The 18,257-nt window shown below is 56.4% G+C and overlaps 1 protein-coding gene across 1 annotated transcript in view; it reads left to right on the top strand.

Moving 5' to 3' along the window:
- Positions 1-18,257, top strand: part of PPL (periplakin) — a 48,336-nt gene that overhangs the window by 24,507 nt on the left and 5,572 nt on the right. Inside the window, exons 3-19 of the mRNA XM_061152773.1 lie at positions 5,199-5,353; positions 6,011-6,131; positions 6,712-6,825; positions 6,923-6,964; positions 8,175-8,336; positions 8,425-8,532; positions 9,668-9,763; positions 11,021-11,143; positions 11,241-11,387; positions 11,967-12,118; positions 13,065-13,162; positions 13,322-13,479; positions 14,356-14,534; positions 14,627-14,765; positions 15,513-15,706; positions 16,997-17,147; positions 17,852-17,935. Coding sequence (XP_061008756.1) covers positions 5,199-5,353; positions 6,011-6,131; positions 6,712-6,825; positions 6,923-6,964; positions 8,175-8,336; positions 8,425-8,532; positions 9,668-9,763; positions 11,021-11,143; positions 11,241-11,387; positions 11,967-12,118; positions 13,065-13,162; positions 13,322-13,479; positions 14,356-14,534; positions 14,627-14,765; positions 15,513-15,706; positions 16,997-17,147; positions 17,852-17,935 — 2,223 coding nt within the window. The remainder of the gene's footprint in view (positions 1-5,198; positions 5,354-6,010; positions 6,132-6,711; positions 6,826-6,922; positions 6,965-8,174; positions 8,337-8,424; positions 8,533-9,667; positions 9,764-11,020; positions 11,144-11,240; positions 11,388-11,966; positions 12,119-13,064; positions 13,163-13,321; positions 13,480-14,355; positions 14,535-14,626; positions 14,766-15,512; positions 15,707-16,996; positions 17,148-17,851; positions 17,936-18,257) is intronic.

The following is an 18,257-nucleotide window of genomic DNA, read 5'->3' as shown; positions in this document are numbered from 1 at the left end:
AATACCAGCTCCTCCACCCCGGATCCCGAGACCCTGCAGCCGTGGGCCCTGTCTGGAGCAGAGCCAGTTTCAGGAGCCAGGCCTTGGCTAGGACCTTGATTTTGTCACTTCCTGTGTGACCTTGGGCAAGTCACCTTACCTCCCTATGCACCCGAAAGGGGGAAAAGCCATCACCCCCTCTCCTGGGCTGCTGGAGGGATTTGATGAGATTATGCAGGTGGCGCTAGTGGTTAAAGAACCCTCCTGCCAGTGCAGGTAGACCTTAGAGACCCAGGTTCAATCCCTGGGTCGAGAAGATGCCCTGGAGAAGGAAATGGTGACCCACTCCAGTATTCTTGCTTGGAGGATTCCATGGACAGAGGGGCCTGGCGGGCTGCAGTCCATGGGGTCGCAGAGAGTCGGACACGACTGAGCACGTTATGCGGGTGCGGTGCAGGGCTCCCTGTGATTAGCAGCAGCAGCATCCTCACGTCCCTACCACTGCCACTGCTCAGACGCAGGCGGGCCAGATCATTTCCCCGCTCCGTGCCTCAGCTTCCTGGACTGTAAAATGGGGACAACAACCGGCCCGAGCCCAAAGGTTCTCCCAGGGATCCTGCTCCGTGGGCAGCCCTGCGGCCGTGCTCATGCCTGTGAGCTGCTAAGCTGGCCACCGCCTCTTTGAACCCCTCCGCACCAGCCCAGAGAGGTTGAGTTTATACCTTCTCTATAGCTAGAGAGGGCCAGGATGGATTGTGTCAGTGACAGAGCTGACCTCAGAGCCATCCCCCACCCCCCAGAGAGGGTGTTGCCAGATTTAGCAGTTCCATTTGAAGTTTAGGACACAAATTTTTATGGGTGTAAGTGTCTCCCACGCACTGCTTGGGATATACTTATATTATAGATTATCCATTGTTTACCTGAAATTTGAATTTAAACAGGTGTCTATATTTCATCCACATTCCAGGCATGACTAAGAGGCAGGTCCAGAGGCATGCAGAGGAGTTGAGGGTGGACAGGTCATGAGTCGTCTGGTTGGCCCCAGGGCCGTCCCCTGGCCATGACCTGGCTGCCTCTCCGCAGACCACCCAGGCGTCCACTCCCCTGAGGGCCAGTCCCCCTGAGAACTGAGGGACAGGGGTGGGTTGGGGGAATGGCACTCTTTGGGTGAGAAGTAGGGGGTGGGGAGAGCTCGAGAAGGGGGCAGGATGGACCCCGCTGGGGTCTCCCTCCCCCAGGACCTCCCTTCCCCCCTCCCCGCCTCCACCTCCCATCTTTCTCCAGGCCTCAGCCGGCCCTGCCAGCATCCCTCCCTCTGGCCATGCCCTGGCCCTGGTACCCAGTCCCTCTGGCAATTTTTTTTTTGTCCCCACTCTCATGACTGCCATGGTGGTGTGTGTACTTTCCTAAATGAAAACAGATTTTTGGGGTGTCTCCTTTTTTCCTCCTAATAAAAGTAATATGTGTTCGCCACAAACATTTCGGGGCCGATAAACAAGTATAAAGAAGCAAATTAAGATGGCGTATGATTCCACCAGCAGAGGGGAAGCCCATCCCCTCACATCCAATGTCTCTCTGACCTTTTCTGGCCTGTGTGAGAGTGTGGGAACAGACCCCAGTGCTCATCTCATGGTATTTGCTTAGAGTCATGACTCAAAGTAGCAAGGATGTGTTTGGAAGATAATTTTGAACTTGTTTTTTGTTTTTATTCAAAACAAACTTAAACCAGATTTTGAAGATGGCATGGGCTAATCTTTTTGTCTTTTCTCTTCCTTCTTTCAAAAGAAAACATCATTATTAATTTTATTTATTTATTTAACAAATAGTTTATAAAAATTTATAAACTATTTGTTAAATATATTTATTCATTTATAAGTTAAATTTTATTAATTTAACAAAATTATTAATTTTATTAAAAGAGAACCTAAAAGTTCTCTTTAATTTTCCTATTTTTTAAATGGAAGTGAGGTTCACATGAGATAAAGTGAAGCATTTAAAGTGTAGAATCTCATGGCATTTCATACGTTTATGATGTGCGATGACCACGTCTTTCTGGTCCCAAGGTGCTTTCATCCTCCCAAAGGGAACTCCCGTGCCCACCCGCCCAGCAACTGCTACTCCACTTTCTTCTCTTTGAATATGCATATTCTGGATATTTCATAGAAACAGAATCACACAGTGTGGGGCCTTGGGTGCTGCTATGCTTTCCCTGGTGGCTCAGATGGTAAAGAATCTGCCCACAATGCGGGAGACCCAGGTTCAATCCTTGGGTCTGGAAGATCCCCTGGAGAAGGGAATGCCAATGCTGTCTAGTATTCCTGGGGTTTCCCTGGTAGCTCACACGGATAAGAATCTGCCTGCAATTTGGGAAACCCTGGTTTGACCCCTGGACTGGGAAGATTCCCTGGAGAAGGGTATGGCAACCCACTCCAGGATTCTTTTTGTACCTATCCCAATTTTTAAATGCCAGAAAAGCCGGAAGGTTTGGAGAACACCTGTAACCTCACCACACAGACCCTACCAGTAACCATCTCCTGGATTTGCTTTATTGATTATCTGTCCGTCAGTGTGGGCAAAATTTGCAAGATATGTTGGTCCCTATGACTTTCTCTTTTTTTTTTTACTTAAAAAAACTTGTCTGTGGTAAGTGTCCAAATTTTAAGAGCTCACACTTGTGAGTTTTCGCATCAGTCGGTACCCATGGAACCTTTACTCAGGTCAAGTCAAAGGACATTTCCCGAAAGGTCCTGGGGGACCTTCGCAATCAATGTCACCCCCCCACCCCCGAGGTAACCACAGCGCTGACCTGTCCTCATCGATCAGTCCTGCCCGACTGTGGACTCCTGAACGCCCACATGGCATCTTTTGGCTGGATATTCTCTCCTGTTTTGGCTGGACACGGCTTGCATTCCCACGGAGGCCCTGCCTCTGTGGGAATTAGGAAATGATTAATTTACTTCCTCCTTTTGCAAAATTAATCTTTGACACGGTAATTGCCCAGCAGAGCTTCAGATCAACTGGTGATGATGGAGCTGATAAAATTCCACCCACGCCAAGAACCATGATGTTTTGCTGTAACTTTTAACCAGCCAGTCCTGCCCACAGTGGGGCGATGGTCCAGCGACTTTGACCTTCTGCCACATGGGCCTCACCCCCAAAGCCCCTCAGGAAGCTGCCCCCGCCCCTCACTGCCCAGCCCTCCCAGAGTTGGCCCAGGAAAGACCTGGAATGTGGGCTGGATACCATCTCTTCTTCCAAGAGGGAGCTGAGTCGTTTTACACTGTACCAGGCACCACACCACCTCCGTTCACTTCTTTTCCCTTTTGCTGTTTCTCCCTTTTGTGCTTTTTCTTTTTTTTAACAGCTTTATTGAGGCGGGTTTTACAGATCAGAAAATGCACCCCCTTCGAGCACACAGTGCAGTGATTTTTTTAGTAACATCACCGAGGGGTGCAGCCATTTCCACAGGTCGGTTTCCAAACCTGTAATCCCTTTGTAAGCTCCCCTGTGTCCATTGACTGCGGATTCCTGCTCCCATCTGGCCTCTTTTATAGATCGACTGACTTGGGGCAGCTCCCGGAAACCAGTCCCGAGGGGCGTGGCCTTTGGTGCCTGACTCCTCTCACTTGCTGGTTTTGAGCTCATCCCCATCTATACTCCCATCTTCTGGTGGCCGAGGGACAGTCCCCTGGTCCCTTGGCTGCCTCTGCTGAAGCGTGGGTTTCTCTTACTGCCCTTGCAGAGATGGGGACACCGACCCCCACCTGGGGGTAGGGGACTGGCCTGCGAGGTCCCCTGTGGGACCCCCCTCCTCCCCGCCTGTGCTCAATCCAGTCTCTGACTCGTCTCCCCCCACCCCCGGGCCTGGGGTCCCCAGGGCCTGGCTCAGAGCCCATCTGCTCTCCATGAAAGTCCACTAAGTGGATTAACAGGCTGTGTTTTGAAACCTGCTGTTCCCACTGCCAGTTCATCATTCTTCCCTAAATTATCAGAGACCCTGGACTCATCAACCCTGAATATTCATGGAAGGGTTGATGCTGAAGCTCCAATCCTTTGGCCATCTGATGAAAAGGGCCAACTCTTTGGGAAAGACCCTGATGCTGGGAAAGATTGAGGGCAAAAGGAGAAGGGGGTGGCAGAGGACGAGATGGTTAGATAACATCACTGACTCAATGGACCTGAGCAAACTCCAGGAGACAGTCAAGGACAGGGAAGCCTGGTGTGCTGCAGTCCATGGGGTTGCAAAGAGTCGGACATGACTTAGCGGCAGAACAGCAACAACGGGACTCATCAGCGACTGAGCAGTTATACCTCCCAGACATCCCCCCACTCTGTTCATGCTCAACATTTCAGTGGGCCACCCTCAGCTCTCACCTGGGCCTTGCCACAACCCCTGACTGTGCCCCTAGCTTGGACCCTCTCCCCTGACGAGCCCCTGGAGGAGTCGCCTTTAAGGATGGGTGGCAACATGCCCTGTCCCACCCCCAACTTCCTCCCCTGACCCTCCTTCCAGCCATCATTTCCTGCCACAGGACCTTTGCACAGGCCACTCCCTCTGCCTCCAAAACCCTTCCCCTTCTTCCTTCATTCTTAGCCTGTGTCACTGCCTCAGAGGGGCCTCATTGAATCCCAGAGCCCAAGCTCAAGCAGGTCCCCCATGTTCCACCTCTGCTGTGTTTGCTTGGTAAACACCGACCTGTACGAACTTTGTCATCTTTCTTCCCCGACCAGGGAGCGAACCCATCTCCCCCCTGCAGTGAAAATGCGGAGTCCTAACCACTGGACTGCTAGGGGGTTCCTGACTCTTTTTTGTTGACAGGCCCTTCCGGGGGTCTCCCTCCTCCCTTGGTGGCACAGTGGTAAAGAATCTGCCTGCCAATGCAGGAGATGCAAGAGCCTCCAGTTCTATGCCTGGGTCGGGAAGATTCCCTAGAGGAGGAAATGGCAACCCACTCCAGTATTCTGGCCTGGAAAATCGCATGGACAGAGGAGCCTGGCAGGCTACAGTCCACAGAGCCGCAAAGGGTCAGACATGATGAGCACACACACTGCCCTCCTCCCTGGGCTGGATGGGCCATGTCTCCCTGTGCACGGCTGTGTCCCGAGCCTGCTACCTCAGAGCAGGGGCTGGGCAGCGCCAGGGGAGCCCCCTGATCCCGGCTGTGCCCCCCGAGTCCCTGGCCTCTGTCTCCCCCACCCCTTTTTTGTGCCTCTCACAGGACCTGGCCCGGCTGCAGGAGGGCCGGCAGCCCGAGTACCGGGACGTGGCCCTGCAAAAGGTGTCGGACTCGGAGAAGCTGCTCTACGTGCTGGAGGCGGATGCGGCCATCGCCAAGCACATGAAGCACCCCCAGGGGGACATGATCGCCGAGGAGTAGGTCCACTCTGCTTCCGGTCCTGAGGGAGCCGCTCGGGGTCAGGGCAGGGGGCTGCAGCCGCTCAATGTGCAGGGACCTGAGTCAGGGTTTGTGGAGGGCTGACGGGGGGGCAGCCATTGCTGAACGCGTCACATGATCCTTCCAACAGCCCATTTCACAGCTGGGGAAATTGAGGCTTGGAGTACCCGGGTCTCCTTTCCTGGTCACAGTGTGACCACAGCCCCCGACCTCCAAGCTTGTGAGCGCACTTCCCCTGCCTGATGCCCAGCTGGCTTTTTGAGCTCCGGGCTCTTGCCTCAGCTCACACATGGACAGAGCACCGTCCCTGTCACAGCCCTACCGTGGGCCCTGCTGGGTGGATGGTGGGCTCCAGAGAGCAGCAGACTGGCCTGTTTGTCCTGGAAACTTCTACGGTTCCAGGCGCGTAGTAGGCCCTGGGGAAACATTGGTGGGGGGAGGCAGGATGAAAGAAAGTGGGCAGGAGCAGGGCAGGGAGTGGCTGCCTGAACCCAAGGCCACCGTGACCCTGACCTTCCAAGCTACTGAGCAGAAAGCTGAGGCTGGGGGCTGGCGTAGGACCCCCCTCGGGGCAGAAGCACTACACCTGCCACCAGCCCCACTAACCAGGGTGGTCTCTCTCCCTCCCCGCTCAGCATCCGTCAGCTGAAGGAGCGTGTGACCAACCTCCGCGGGAAACACAAGCAGATCTACAACCTGGTGGTGAAAGAGGTGGACCCGCAGGTCAACTGGGAGGCGCTGGTGGAGGAAAAGCTGGTACGGCCCAGGCTTCAGCTGGGGTGGGGCGTGTAAGGGCCAGGAGCCCCCCTCCATTGCATGGGCACCGGAGTCTGGCTGTTCCCGTTATTTCCTGATGTCTGTGTTGATGAGATGAGCAAGGCTCAGAGAGGTGTAGTGCCTAGCCCAGGGTCACTCAGCAGACATGGTGGAGGTTGGGACCCTTCCAGGATCGTTGGGGTCCTGGTCAGCTGAGGGCAGCAGCTAGATTTCTGGCCGGCCACTGGTCTTCCTGTGCCCTCACCAGCCCATCTCCAACCCTGGAGAAGCCCGGCCACTGGTGTGATTCTGAGCAAGCGACTCCCCCGGCCGAGCCTCTGTTTTCCCATCTGAGAAATGGAAACAGTAACCGCGAGGGCCTCTGAGGTTGCCGTGAGATTAAATGAGATCAGGGGTGACAGCCTCTTCCCCCATCCCTCCGGGGCTACTTAACTGCCTCCTCGGCTGGCGCTGTGAGGAGGAGAGCTAAGGTTCCCCGGGCAAGGGTACCGGGTGGCCCGCGAGTCCTGGGCCCCCTGGCCCACGCCTTTGCGTGTCGTCCCCCCGCCTCCCTGGCCAGGACAAGCTGAGCAGCCAGAGCTTCGGGACGGACCTGCCGCTGGTGGACCAGCAGGTGGAGCAACACAACATCTTTCACAATGAGGTCAAGGCCATCGGGCCCCACCTGGCCAAGGTGTGTGCGTGGGGGCAGGGGTTGAAGGGACCCTGGGGAAGAGGGGCTCCTGCCTGCACCCCTCAACCCTAACCCATGTCCCCGGCCTCATCCTCAGGAACAGAACAGTGAACTCCAGGCCAAGTACCAGAAACTGCTGGTGAGACGCCTCCAGGACCGGGATGGGAGGGGACGGGAAGCCAGGCTGTGAGCAAAGAAGTGTGTGCGGTTAACACTTCAAGCAGGATGGAGGAGGATGAAGTGGGGAGAAGCAGGACCCTGAGCCCCTACCTGAGAGGCGCCCCTGATTGCCCTTTGCTCATGGAAAACCCCAAGAGACCCTATGGATACAGTTTATCCTACTGTTTGCTTAATTCTTTATTGAGCACCGACTGTGTGCCAAGAACAGTGCCAGGGGCTTAATAAGCAAAAGTTCTCTATTTTCCTTTCCAAAACCTTTGAAGAATGTCTTCTTTTTTATAACTGCACAGTGATGCATAAGTGCTTTCTTGTTGTGGATGTCACAGACACCTCGGGCATGAGAAGGTAGGGGCAGCAACAGTGTTGCCCATGGTCGGAGGCTCTGGAGCTGGGCCGCCTCCACCCCTTCAGGTGGGGAGACCTCGAGCATGAGCTGCTGAGTCTCTGGGAACCTCAGTCTCCTCATCTGTAAAACGGAGTCACTTCCACTGCTTGGCTTACAGGATGCTTTCAGGATTGCATGAGTTGATGTTGGAGAAGTCCTTTGCACAGTCCTGGGACATGGTGGGCTCCCTCCTATGTGTTCACTACTGTTATTTGCTGCCCTGTGGCAGTTTGCACCATGACATGTTCAAGCCAAAAGTGGAAGCGTAGCTGCTGACGTTTATGGAGCACCAACTGTGTGCCAGGCTTGGTGGCCTATGAGATCAGTGCTGTTATTCCCATTTTGCAAATGAGTAAACTGAGGCTCCACAAACGTGTCTATTCTGTGAGGGTTTTGTCTGTTTTGCTCACTGCTATATCGCAGGGCCTGGAGCCATGACCAGCACTTGCATACATGCCAAGTCACTTCAGTCGTGTCTGACTCTTTATGACCCCATGGACTGTAGCCCACCAGGCCCCTCTGTCCATGGGATTCTCCAGGCAAGAACGCTGGAGTGGGTTGCCATGCCCTCCTCCAGGGGATGTTCCTGACCCAGGGATAGAACCTGAGTCTCTTATGTCTCCTGCATTAGCCCAGCACTTAGTAGATGCACAATAAATGTTTGCTGAATGAAGGAAGGGGTTTGAGAGGTTAGATGATTTATCCAAGGGAGTCCAGCGGGGCAGGAGGCATGGAGGGAGTCCATTGCCGGCGAGGCTGCAGCCCTGTCCTTACCCGCCCACAGGCGGCGTCGCAGGCGCGGCAGCGGCACCTGAGCTCACTTCAGGACTACATGCAGCGCTGCACCAACGAGCTCTACTGGCTGGACCAGCAGGCCCGGGGCCGCATACAGTACGACTGGAGCGACCGCAACCTCAGCTACCCCAGCCGCCGGCGCCAGTACGAGGTGGGCGCTGGGCTCTGGGGCTGCGGGCCCCGAAGGAGCGCGGGGCTGCCCAGCACGGCACTGAGCCCCTCCGCTGCCTTCGCTGCAGAATTTCATCCACCGGAACCTGGAGGCCAAAGAGGAGAGAATTAACAAGCTGCACAGCGAGGGTGACCAGCTGCTTGCCGCCGAGCACCCCGGGAGGAACTCCATTGAGGTGCGTGAGCCCCGGGGAGGGACGCTTGCTTCAGGCTGGCCTCCAAGTGACCTCTGCTCTGGGCTGCCTGCACTCAGGCAGGCCCCAGGGTCCGGTGTCCAGTGTCTGTCTGTCTCTCCACTTTACCGTCTCCCTTTCCTCTGACCCTGCCTCCTTCTTGATAGTCCCTAGACTTCTGAAGCCCATGTGCTGCCTGCATTACTTTCCTATTGTTGCTGTAAGAAATGACTGCCAACTTGGAGGCTTTAAACAATGGAAAGTTATTCTCTCATAGTTCTGGAGGCCAGAAATTCAGAGTCAAGGTGTAGGCAGGCTTGTTTCCTCTGAGGGCTCTAGGGGAGAATCCTTCCTTGTCTCTCTCCTTGAGTCTGGTGACTGCTGGCAATCCTTGGCTTTCCTGGTTTTGGAGCAGTATCACCTCCTAAATCCACCTCTGTGTCTTCACATGGCCTTCTTACCTGTGTGTCCTCTCCTCTTCTTGTAAGGACACCCTAAATCCAGGATTTCATCTTGATATTCTTAACCAATTATATCCACAAAAATCCTATTTCAGATAAAGCCACATTTTGAGTTCTGGTAGACATGAATTTGGGGAGTACCTTGTAAGATTTTTTTTTTTTAAAGCACCACTTTTTCTGGGTAGACATAGTCCCTACTTGTCCCTTGTACAGTGCACAACCTGTGCACCTGAACATGGCAGCCCTGCTTGACCGCTCAGTACATTCTCCTCTCTCCTCCTCCCACTCCTGGGCAGGAACTGGCTGGGAGTCACACCCAAGCAGAGCCCAGATGCCCCTCTCCTCTACCCTTTTCTGGTCTGGAATCCTGCCATCCCTCCCTTGGTGTCCCAGATCCCAGATACCTGCGGGGGTGTGTGCTAAGTCGCTTCGGTCATGTCCGACTCTTTGCTGCCCTATGGCCTGTAGCCCGCCAGGCTCCTCTGTCCGTGGGATTCTCCAGGCAAGAATACTGGAGTGGATTTCCTTGTTCTCAAGGGGATCTTCCCGACCCAGGGATCAAACCTGCGTCTCCTCCATCTGCTACAATGGCAGGCGGGTTCTTTATCGCTAGCGCCACCTGGGAAGCCCTGTCCCAGATACCTGGCCAGCAGCAATGTGCCCCTCTCTCCTGGCAGGCTCACATGGAGGCCGTCCACGCAGATTGGAAGGAATACCTGAACCTGCTCATCTGCGAGGAGAGCCACCTGAAGTACATGGAAGACTACCACCAGGTGCCTGCCAGCCGGGGCCCCGCGGCGGGGAGCCCCAGTGCCCACTTGGCTCGCTTGTGGGCTCAGCACCGCTTCCTCCAGGAGCCTTTCAAGCTGCCTTCCCACGCCTCCCAATGTCTGTGGTTCTCACGGTGGACATGCACGTGCCCCAGGATTGCCAGGCCCTTGTCTGCCTTCCCTGGGGGCTGGGACTGGTGAGTCTTAACTCACCAAGATAGCACAGGCACAGGAATAGGTGGGTAGGTTCTCATTTTGGTATACATTATACAAAATTTGCCATTTTAGGCATTTTTAAACATACAACCCAGTGCAGTGATTATATTCAGTGTTGTGCATCCATTGCCACTGTCTTTCCAAAACCTGTTCACCACCCCAAGTAGAACTTCTGTACCTAATAAGCAGTCATACCCCATTCCAACCCCTGATAACCAGCCCCCTACTTCCTGTCTCTTTGGATTTGCCTATTTTAGATATTTCATAGACGTGGACTCACATGATCTGTGGCCTTTTGTGTTTGGCTCTTTCACTGAACATCATGTTTTCAAGGTTCATCGTGAACCGGAACTTCATTCCTTTTCACGGCTGAATAATAGTCCATCGATTCCATTGTATGTGTAGACCGCATTGTGTTTATCCATTCACAATGTTGATGGAGACTGCATTATTTCCACTGGAATGTGTTTTTAATAAGACAGCTGCACATGATTATTACGAGCAGGTGGTTTGGGGACATTTGAACTCAGATGACACTAACATAACTAACTGTTACAGTGTCTCAGTCCTGCCAGGCTGTGGGCTTCCCAGGGATCCCAAAATCATGTTCACAGCTGCAGCCCAGGGGACCTCTGTCAATGAATGATTCCAGAGCTGATAGGCTGAAAAACGGGCAAGAGAGTGTCCCAGAACCAAGTGGGGAGGCTTGTCTTCCGTGTACTGAGACTTGGAATAAGTCAGGGTGTTCCCAGCACAAAGACAGGAGTGGCATAGAGGAGAACCCTAGGCTTACTGGTGTGCGGACATGAAAGCAGTATGTCATAGAGGTGGCGTTGCGTGGACTGTGAGAAGGGACCCGGTTTCTTCCTGTGAAGCCCCCCAGGAAGGTGGGCTGGGAGGGTTGGGGGTGTCCCCAAGCCTGTGGATTCAGGGTGAGTGGGAGGCCCAGCCCCACCTGAGAGTGGGTTTCAAGTCACAGCCAGGATGAGCCCCAGGCATCTTGGCAGACTCCCATCCGTGATGGGGCCCTCTGGTCTCCCCTAGTTCCACAAAGACATGAAGGATGCCCAGGAGCTGCTCCGCAAGGTGGACTCGGACCTGAACCAGAAATACAGCCCCGACTTCAAGGACCGATACCAGATTGAGCTGCTGCTGCGGGAGCTGGACGTGAGTGACACCCGCTGAGTCGGCCCTTCCCCGGCTCCCTGCCTGCTGCCTGCGGAGGGCTGCGTGGCCTCACCCGGGCACCCCCCTCCGCACCCAGGACCAGGAGAAGGCCCTGGACAAGTACGAGCATGTGGTGCGGGGGCTGCAGAAGCGAGGGCAGCAGGTGGTGCCCCTCAAGTTCCGCCGGGAGACGCCCCTCAAGCCCATCCCCGTGGAGGCGCTCTGTGACTTCGAGTGTGACCAGGTGAGCCCCTTCCCAGGTGTTCCAGGTGCCCCAGGCACCTTTCAGGTCACTGAAAGGCCTAAGGGGTGACAGGGCTGGAGGCAGGACCTCAGACGTTTTCAGGAGCCTGTGTTCATCTCTGTCATTGGGGTCACTCTCTGCCAGGCCTCCCCACACAGTCCCACCTGCTGCCCTGGCCTTCTGTCCCACCAGCTTAGCAGCGCCAGTCATCCCAGCAGACGTCTCAGGGAAGGTTCTCATTGGCCCACTCTTGAGTCATGTGTGCAGCCGGATCCAATCACTGTGGCTGCAAGTGCCGTTCTCTCATTGGCCAAACCTGAGTCACATGTTCACCCTGAGCAGTCAGGGAATGAAGGGAAAAGACCACTTGGGCCGGAACTGCATGGGGCGGTCCACAGAGGGAAGTCCAGGTGGGTGTTAGGCTGGCAGAGCCTCTCATCTTTATGATGAAACATCTTGAGGAGGGTCTGAGAGACGGGCTGAGACTCCCCAGGTGCCAGAGTTAGGCAGTGACTGGGCTCCCGGCCGCCAGCTGGCACAGGCCTGTCCGTGTGTCCTGACCGGCCTGTCCCCCACCAGGGCCTGATCTCTCGGGGCTACAGCTACACCCTGCAGAAGAACAACGGGGAGAGCTGGGACCTCACGGACAGCGCGGGGAACGAGCTGACGGCCCCAGCCGTCTGCTTCATGATCCCGCCCACCGACCCCGAGGCCCTGGCTCTGGCCGACAGGTACGGGGTGAAGGAGGGGCCGGTGTGGGGTGTGGCCGCAGCCCCGCTGGGCTCCCAGGCCCCATTCACAGCCCTGGGCACCACAGCTGAGCCTCAGGGTGCCACTAACGTCCCACACATGCACCCCCTTTGGAGGCTCAGGTGGGACAGCGGCAGATCCCGTTGGCCTGGCCAACTTGTGTGTGAGCGTCCGGCTCTGGGCACGTTGCAGGGAGGGGCCTCTCTGCAGGTGCCTGTGGGCCTTGGCATGCGTAATTCCCTCCACCTGCACATCAGCCCACCACTCTGTTGACTCAAGACCTCTTGGCTTGAAGACCCCAGTCTGGGGGCCACCTCTTCTGTGAAGCTGTCCTTGATTGCCCCCTCCAATCTGGCTCCAGGAAAAAAGGCTGCCGCCTCTTGGCCCCAAGCACCTTCTCCCACCTCTTGTGCTGCTCTCATGAGGGTGCTCTGTGTCTATGTGTCCATCCCGCTGGGCAGAGGTTCCTTGAGATTTAGTATATTTTCAGGGTCTTGTTCTATTCCTGGTGCAAAGCAGGCACCCAAGAACTCTCTGTTGAATGAGTGACTCAGGAACTCCTTCACTTATTCATTCAGCAGATATGTACTGAGCATCTGCTGGGCACTGCTCCCCCAGAGGTAGCATCGTGGTGGGGACAAGTGATGACCAGACAAGACCATTGTAGGTAGTAAGACTTGGTACGAAGAAAAGAGAGACAGAGGAAGGAAGGCGGGGTGGAAGGGGCCCACTGAACACGGGAGCAGAGAGACATCGGCGTTTCAGCAGATCCTCTGTGTGTGTGTGTGTGTGTTGACTTTTTAAAGCATTTGAGGAGCTGCCCGACTCCTCAGGTCTGCCTGTCAAGCCAGGACCCAGGGTTCCACTTCTGTGGGTGGTGGGGGCATGGACTGCCTCGGGGTCCCCAGCCCGTTTTTGCTGTCACAGCCTGGGCAGCCAGTACCAGAGCCTGCGGCAGAAGGCAGCCGGGAGCAGAAAGGTGCTCCAGCAGCGGCATGAGGTGCTGAAGGCGGAGAGCTCTGGAGGTGGGTGCCCGAGGCTCTGGGGGCACGGGGAGGGGGACTGATCCAGGGTCTGTGCAGCAGACTAAACAGCAGGGTGGGGGGGTGGGGGGACACGCTGAGCTGACCCCTAAACACCCCCAGGGCCCCCACGGCCCCCTGACTCTGACCTCCCTCCGGCAGATGCCTCGGACCTGCAGGGCCGCCAGCTGCTGGCCAGCTTGGACAAGGTGGCCAGCGACCTGGACCGGCAGGAGAAGGCCATCACGGCCATCCTGCGGCCGCCGCTGGAGCAGGGCCGGGCTGTGCAGGACAGCGCCGAGCGGGCCAAGGACCTCAAGGTACCGGGGCTGGGGGCGGGGGCTGGCCCCCTGGGCTCCCTGGGGGCCCTGCCTACGGTCTCATGCCCGTGGGGGCGCTGGGTGCTCCACGGGGACCGCTTGCCACGTGTAACAGGAAGCCGTGAGTCGCAGGGAGAGGGACTGTTCTAGGCTGAGAACTGAAGAGGTGCCTGGGGCCTGGTGCCCCCCACACATGTCTCCAGGAGAAAGGGCTCTTGATAGAGCTGATGGCAGGACCGTGGCCCGAGCAGGTCAGCACCCAGCTAAGAGAGAGGCATGACGCCCGGCGGCCCAGGGGCCCTGGGCCGACAGAGCCGGCCCCCTTGCCCTGACTGGAGACCTCAGTTTCTTCAATAAGATGGGCTGGCTGCCCGCTCAGGGAGCCTCGGGAGGCTGGAGCACAGGAACACGGGGCACGGCTCACCTCCCTTCACACACACAGTTTCTGGGGTCATCGGCCCCCTCCGTCGTGGGTGCAACCTTTCCAGGTCAACAGAGGAGGCATGGGACTCAGAGCAGTGCTGTGGCCCTTGACGGGGCTCATGCCAGGGCTGGGAGGGCGTGGGGGTGGGGGCGTGGCTGCAAACTCCTAAGCCGCATGGAGTCGTACCCATCTCATCAGAGTTCCCCCCAAAGATGAGTAGCACCATCCCCGTGGAGCAGTGGGAACAGGAAGTGCTGGGTGTTAACCTGTTGGTTTTCATCAGTCCCGAGTCCCCATCTGCTACATCAGAACCCCTGGGGATGCTCATTACAGACCCTGACTCCTAGGCCGGCACCCCAGACCCCCAGGCGGCCCCCACCCCGGGGAGGGGGCCGTCCCTGGGGGAGAGGGGCCGCCGGCTGTGGCCAACATGAGGCCTCCGGTCCCCACAGAACATCACCAACGAGCTGCTGCGGATCGAGCCCGAGAAGGCGCGCAGCACGGCCGAGGGCGAGGCGTTCGTGCGGGCCCTCCCGGACAGCGGCAGCACCGCCCTGCTGAGGACGCGGGTGGAGGACACCCAGCGCAGATACCAGCGCCTGGTGCAGCTGCTGGAAGCGGCCCAGGAGAAGTGGGTGCAGGCGGGCAGCGGGGAGGCCAGGCAGGGTGGTCAGCGGCCGGGCCACCCCAACCCCCCAACTAACTCCTGACTCGTGTCCTCAGGGTCGACATCGCCAACCGCCTGGAGAAGAGCCTGCAGCAGGGCCGGGAGATGCTGGCCACGTATGAGACGCAGCTGGCCCAGGAGGACACAGTGCCCGAGAGTGGCCAGGCCCTGGACAGCAGGAGGCAGGAGCTGACGGTGAGTGTGCAGACTCTGGGCCCCGGGAGCCCCTCGCTGAGCTGGGTATGGGCTCTAAGGGCCCCCATTCCCCGCTGCCTCTGGACAATCGAGGGGCCCAAGGCCCAGGACAGCAAGTCTCTCCAGGTTTGGAATCCCAGCCGCACAAGGGGTTTGTGCAGCCTGCGGAAATCAGGTGCTGGGATCTTAAAATCAGGTATCAGCATAACCACCCCCACTCCCTGTTTCTCTGCAGGAGCAGACCTGCCCACCTGGGCCCAGGTGCCCGCCGGGCAGGTCAGCTGAGCAGAGGCAGCTCTGCCTCTTACCCGGCACCTGCTGTTTTCACGGTGCCACTGGGCCACTCTAAGCACCAGTCTGCGAGCCCGTGGGAGGCCCCTTATTCATGAACCACCTCACAGAACCCTCGCCTTGTGGGACTCCCTCACCCGGGAGTCCAGGCAGCAGGCTCGGAGGGCAGAGCCTCCGCCGGGGGCACTTCAGTCCCTTCGCGGTGTCACCGGCCCGTGCTGTGAGCCGCAGGGTCTTAGAAGCGAGGTTTTCCCAGGTGTTGTTCACTGTCACGAGACGGAAACTGTAGAAGTGACCACAGGTTTGAGGACCAACTCAGAGGCAAAGCCCTGGTCCCTGACCGGGCCAGGCCCACCACCCCCTCAAAGCGGGCAGCCCCAAGCCCTCTGGGCAGCACTGCCCTGGGCCCTGGAGCCCTTGGCCACGGCTCCCGCCACCTGCCTCTCCACCCCGCAGGCCATGGCCTCCGAGCTGCAGGCCCGGAAGGCCCTCCTCGGCGAGGTGCAGCGGAACCTGCAGGCCGCCAAGCAGTGCTCGGGCTCGCTGGCCAGCCGCTTCCAGGAGCACTGCCCGGACCTGGAGCGCCAGGAGGCTGAGGTGCAGAAGCTGTGCCAGCGCTTCGACGGCCTCTGCCAGCAGGCGGAGCTCAGGTCGGGGGCCGCGGGGATGGGGAGGGTGGTCTCGGTGGCCTCGGCTTAGCTAGTCTGCCTGAGGCACCCAAGTGGGATTTCTACGGGCAGCACTGAAGGCTGTTTTTCAAGTAATTGCCGCTTTTTGGAAAAAAGCAATACACATACGAAATTTAAAAACCCAAAGGGACCAAACCGCTCCCCCCAAGATCAGCCCTGCTACCAGTTTCTTGTGCGTCCTTCCAAAGGCACTCTGTGCGAGCCGGGGTCGGTAGGAAATGTGGGAACGCCCAGCGTGTCCTACTATTTCCCCATCGTGTATTTTCCTGGCCTGAACAATCAGGAAGTGCTCCCTCCTCCTCTTCTGTTTTCTGGAAGAGGGTCTGTGAAGACTGGGTATTACTCCCTTAAATGCGTGGTAGAATTCACCATGGAAGCCATCTGAGCCTGCAGTGTTTTTTTTTTGTAAGAAGGTTTTTAACTACAAATGCAACCTCTTTTTTATTAGATATTTTGGACGATCTGGGTCATCTGATGCTTGAGCGGCTTCACAAGTTTGTGCCTTTCACATTGTACACCTTGTCAAGCTGTTGAGTTTTTGGCATGAAACGGTTCATAATATTCTCTTATCCTTGAACGTCTGCGAGATCTGAGGGAATGTCCTCGCTTTCATTCCTGACATCGTATCTTCTTTTGTTGTATTTGTTTATTCTCTTTTCTCCCCCCAATGATTCTGTCTGGGGTTGATCACTGACTGTTTCAATGAATCAGCTTTGGTTGCAGTGATCTTTCTCCTGTTTTCCTGTTTCCTGATTCACTGACTTCTGCTCATTATTTTCTACGGTAGCTGCTTACATCAGGTTCAGTTGGCTCTTCTTTTTCTTAAATTAGAAGCTTAGATGGTTGATCTGAGAGCCTGCTTTGTTTTTTTTTTCCCCTAATCTAAGCATTTAAGTACCTCTCGCTAAGTACCGCTTTCGCTTTGTCCCACAAATGATGTTTTTTATTTTCAGTGAGTTCCTAAGATTTCCACACCTCCCTTGTGATTTCTCCTTGGATCTGGGAGTTATTTAGGTCCTGGGATTCACAGTGGGCATGCCCTTGGGCCCACACACTCGGGGCTGCCTGCCTTTAACAGAGGCCGTGCAGTATTCCCACCCGATGCTCCGTAATTTACCTAACTGCTCCCCTTCCTGGCAAACGTCGCGCTGACTCCCAGTTCAGTTCCCTTTGGTAACCTCTAGAAAGGGACTGCAGGCGGCTCTCAGTGCGACCCGAGCACTCAAAGGCCTGGCTGGCTTTGCCCCGCAGGGCCCAGAGCCTGCAGAGCGCCCGGGCCGAGCACGACGCCTTCTGCAGCGGCCGTGACCGCCTGCTTCAGTTCCTGTCCCACATCCCCAGCTACGAGCCCCAGGAGACAGACGGCCTCGGCCAGGTGGAGACCAAGCTGAACAACCAGAAGGTGAGCAGGCTGCGGGTCAGCAAGCCCCTTTGTGGACGGGCGCCTGGTCGTGGTCCTGGACCAGCGGGCTCCCAGCACCCGCGTCTCTGAGCTCGAGGACAGGGCCCCCCTCACTGCTCCCTCCCCGGTTCCCTGCATGGGGCCTGGCCTGCAGTGGACCCCCCACGCAGGTCTGCTAAATTAGCGAATCACTGCAGGGACACCGGGGAGCCCTCGTGGGGGGAAACCCATTTCCACAGCCCAGCGCCCCAGCTCCCCGGAAGACAGCAGGGCCCTGGGGTGAAGGACGAGGAATGGAAAAGTCAACAGCCTCGGCTCAAATCCTGCTCCCACCCCTGGAGCTATGCACCCGCAGGCCAGGCACTGCACCGCGCTGGAAGTGAGGATGGTGCTCACCTCAGAGGATGTGGGGAGAGTCAGGGAGATAATCTCAGAAAGACACGTGCTTAGCCTTAGCACCGTGCCTGACACCTCCATGCACTCAGTAAACACTGCCTTCCTGGCAAGGTTCGTGACCTCCTTGGCTCTTCTTCACAGGCCCTTAGAACCATCTTTTGGAACCAACAAATGTAAACAAGGAAGCTCCTCATTATACTCTGTGCTACAGAAGAATTCCAGGCTCTAAGGAATTCAGCTACTCTATCTAGGTTTAGGATTTTTTTTTTCTTCAAGTTTTTATTTTTGAAGTCTCTGTTGTTGTGCAGAACCTGCTAGATGAAATAGCAAGAAGGGAAGAGGAAGTGCAGAAAGTCCACATGCACTCCCAGCAGTACCAGCAGGCTGTCAAGGTGAGATGCAAAACCCCGGCCCGGAGGGTGGGCAGCAGGGCCTCTCCCCCACCATCCCTCCCCGCTCTGAGCTGGGCCATGGGGGTGTCCTCAGGCACGGCTGGTGGCCTTGCAAACCGGTACCACCCTTTGGGAAACAAGATGGTACGAGGCATCAAATATCAAAAGGGTTTTCTACTGTTTAAAGCAGTATCTGGGGGGATTTATCATAACGGAAAAGATATGAAAAAAACGATAATGTGGGATCAACAAAATCACTATAAAATAAAAAATTATTTACAGTAGCCAAAGAGACAAAATAGAAGTAACCTAAATGTCCAAC

This window comes from Dama dama, chromosome 10, assembly GCF_033118175.1.
Source record: "Dama dama isolate Ldn47 chromosome 10, ASM3311817v1, whole genome shotgun sequence".
NCBI classification, from domain to species: Eukaryota; Metazoa; Chordata; class Mammalia; order Artiodactyla; family Cervidae; genus Dama; species Dama dama.
The sequence above is the reverse complement of the archived record's forward strand: the minus strand, read 5'-3'. Positions and strand labels throughout refer to the sequence as shown.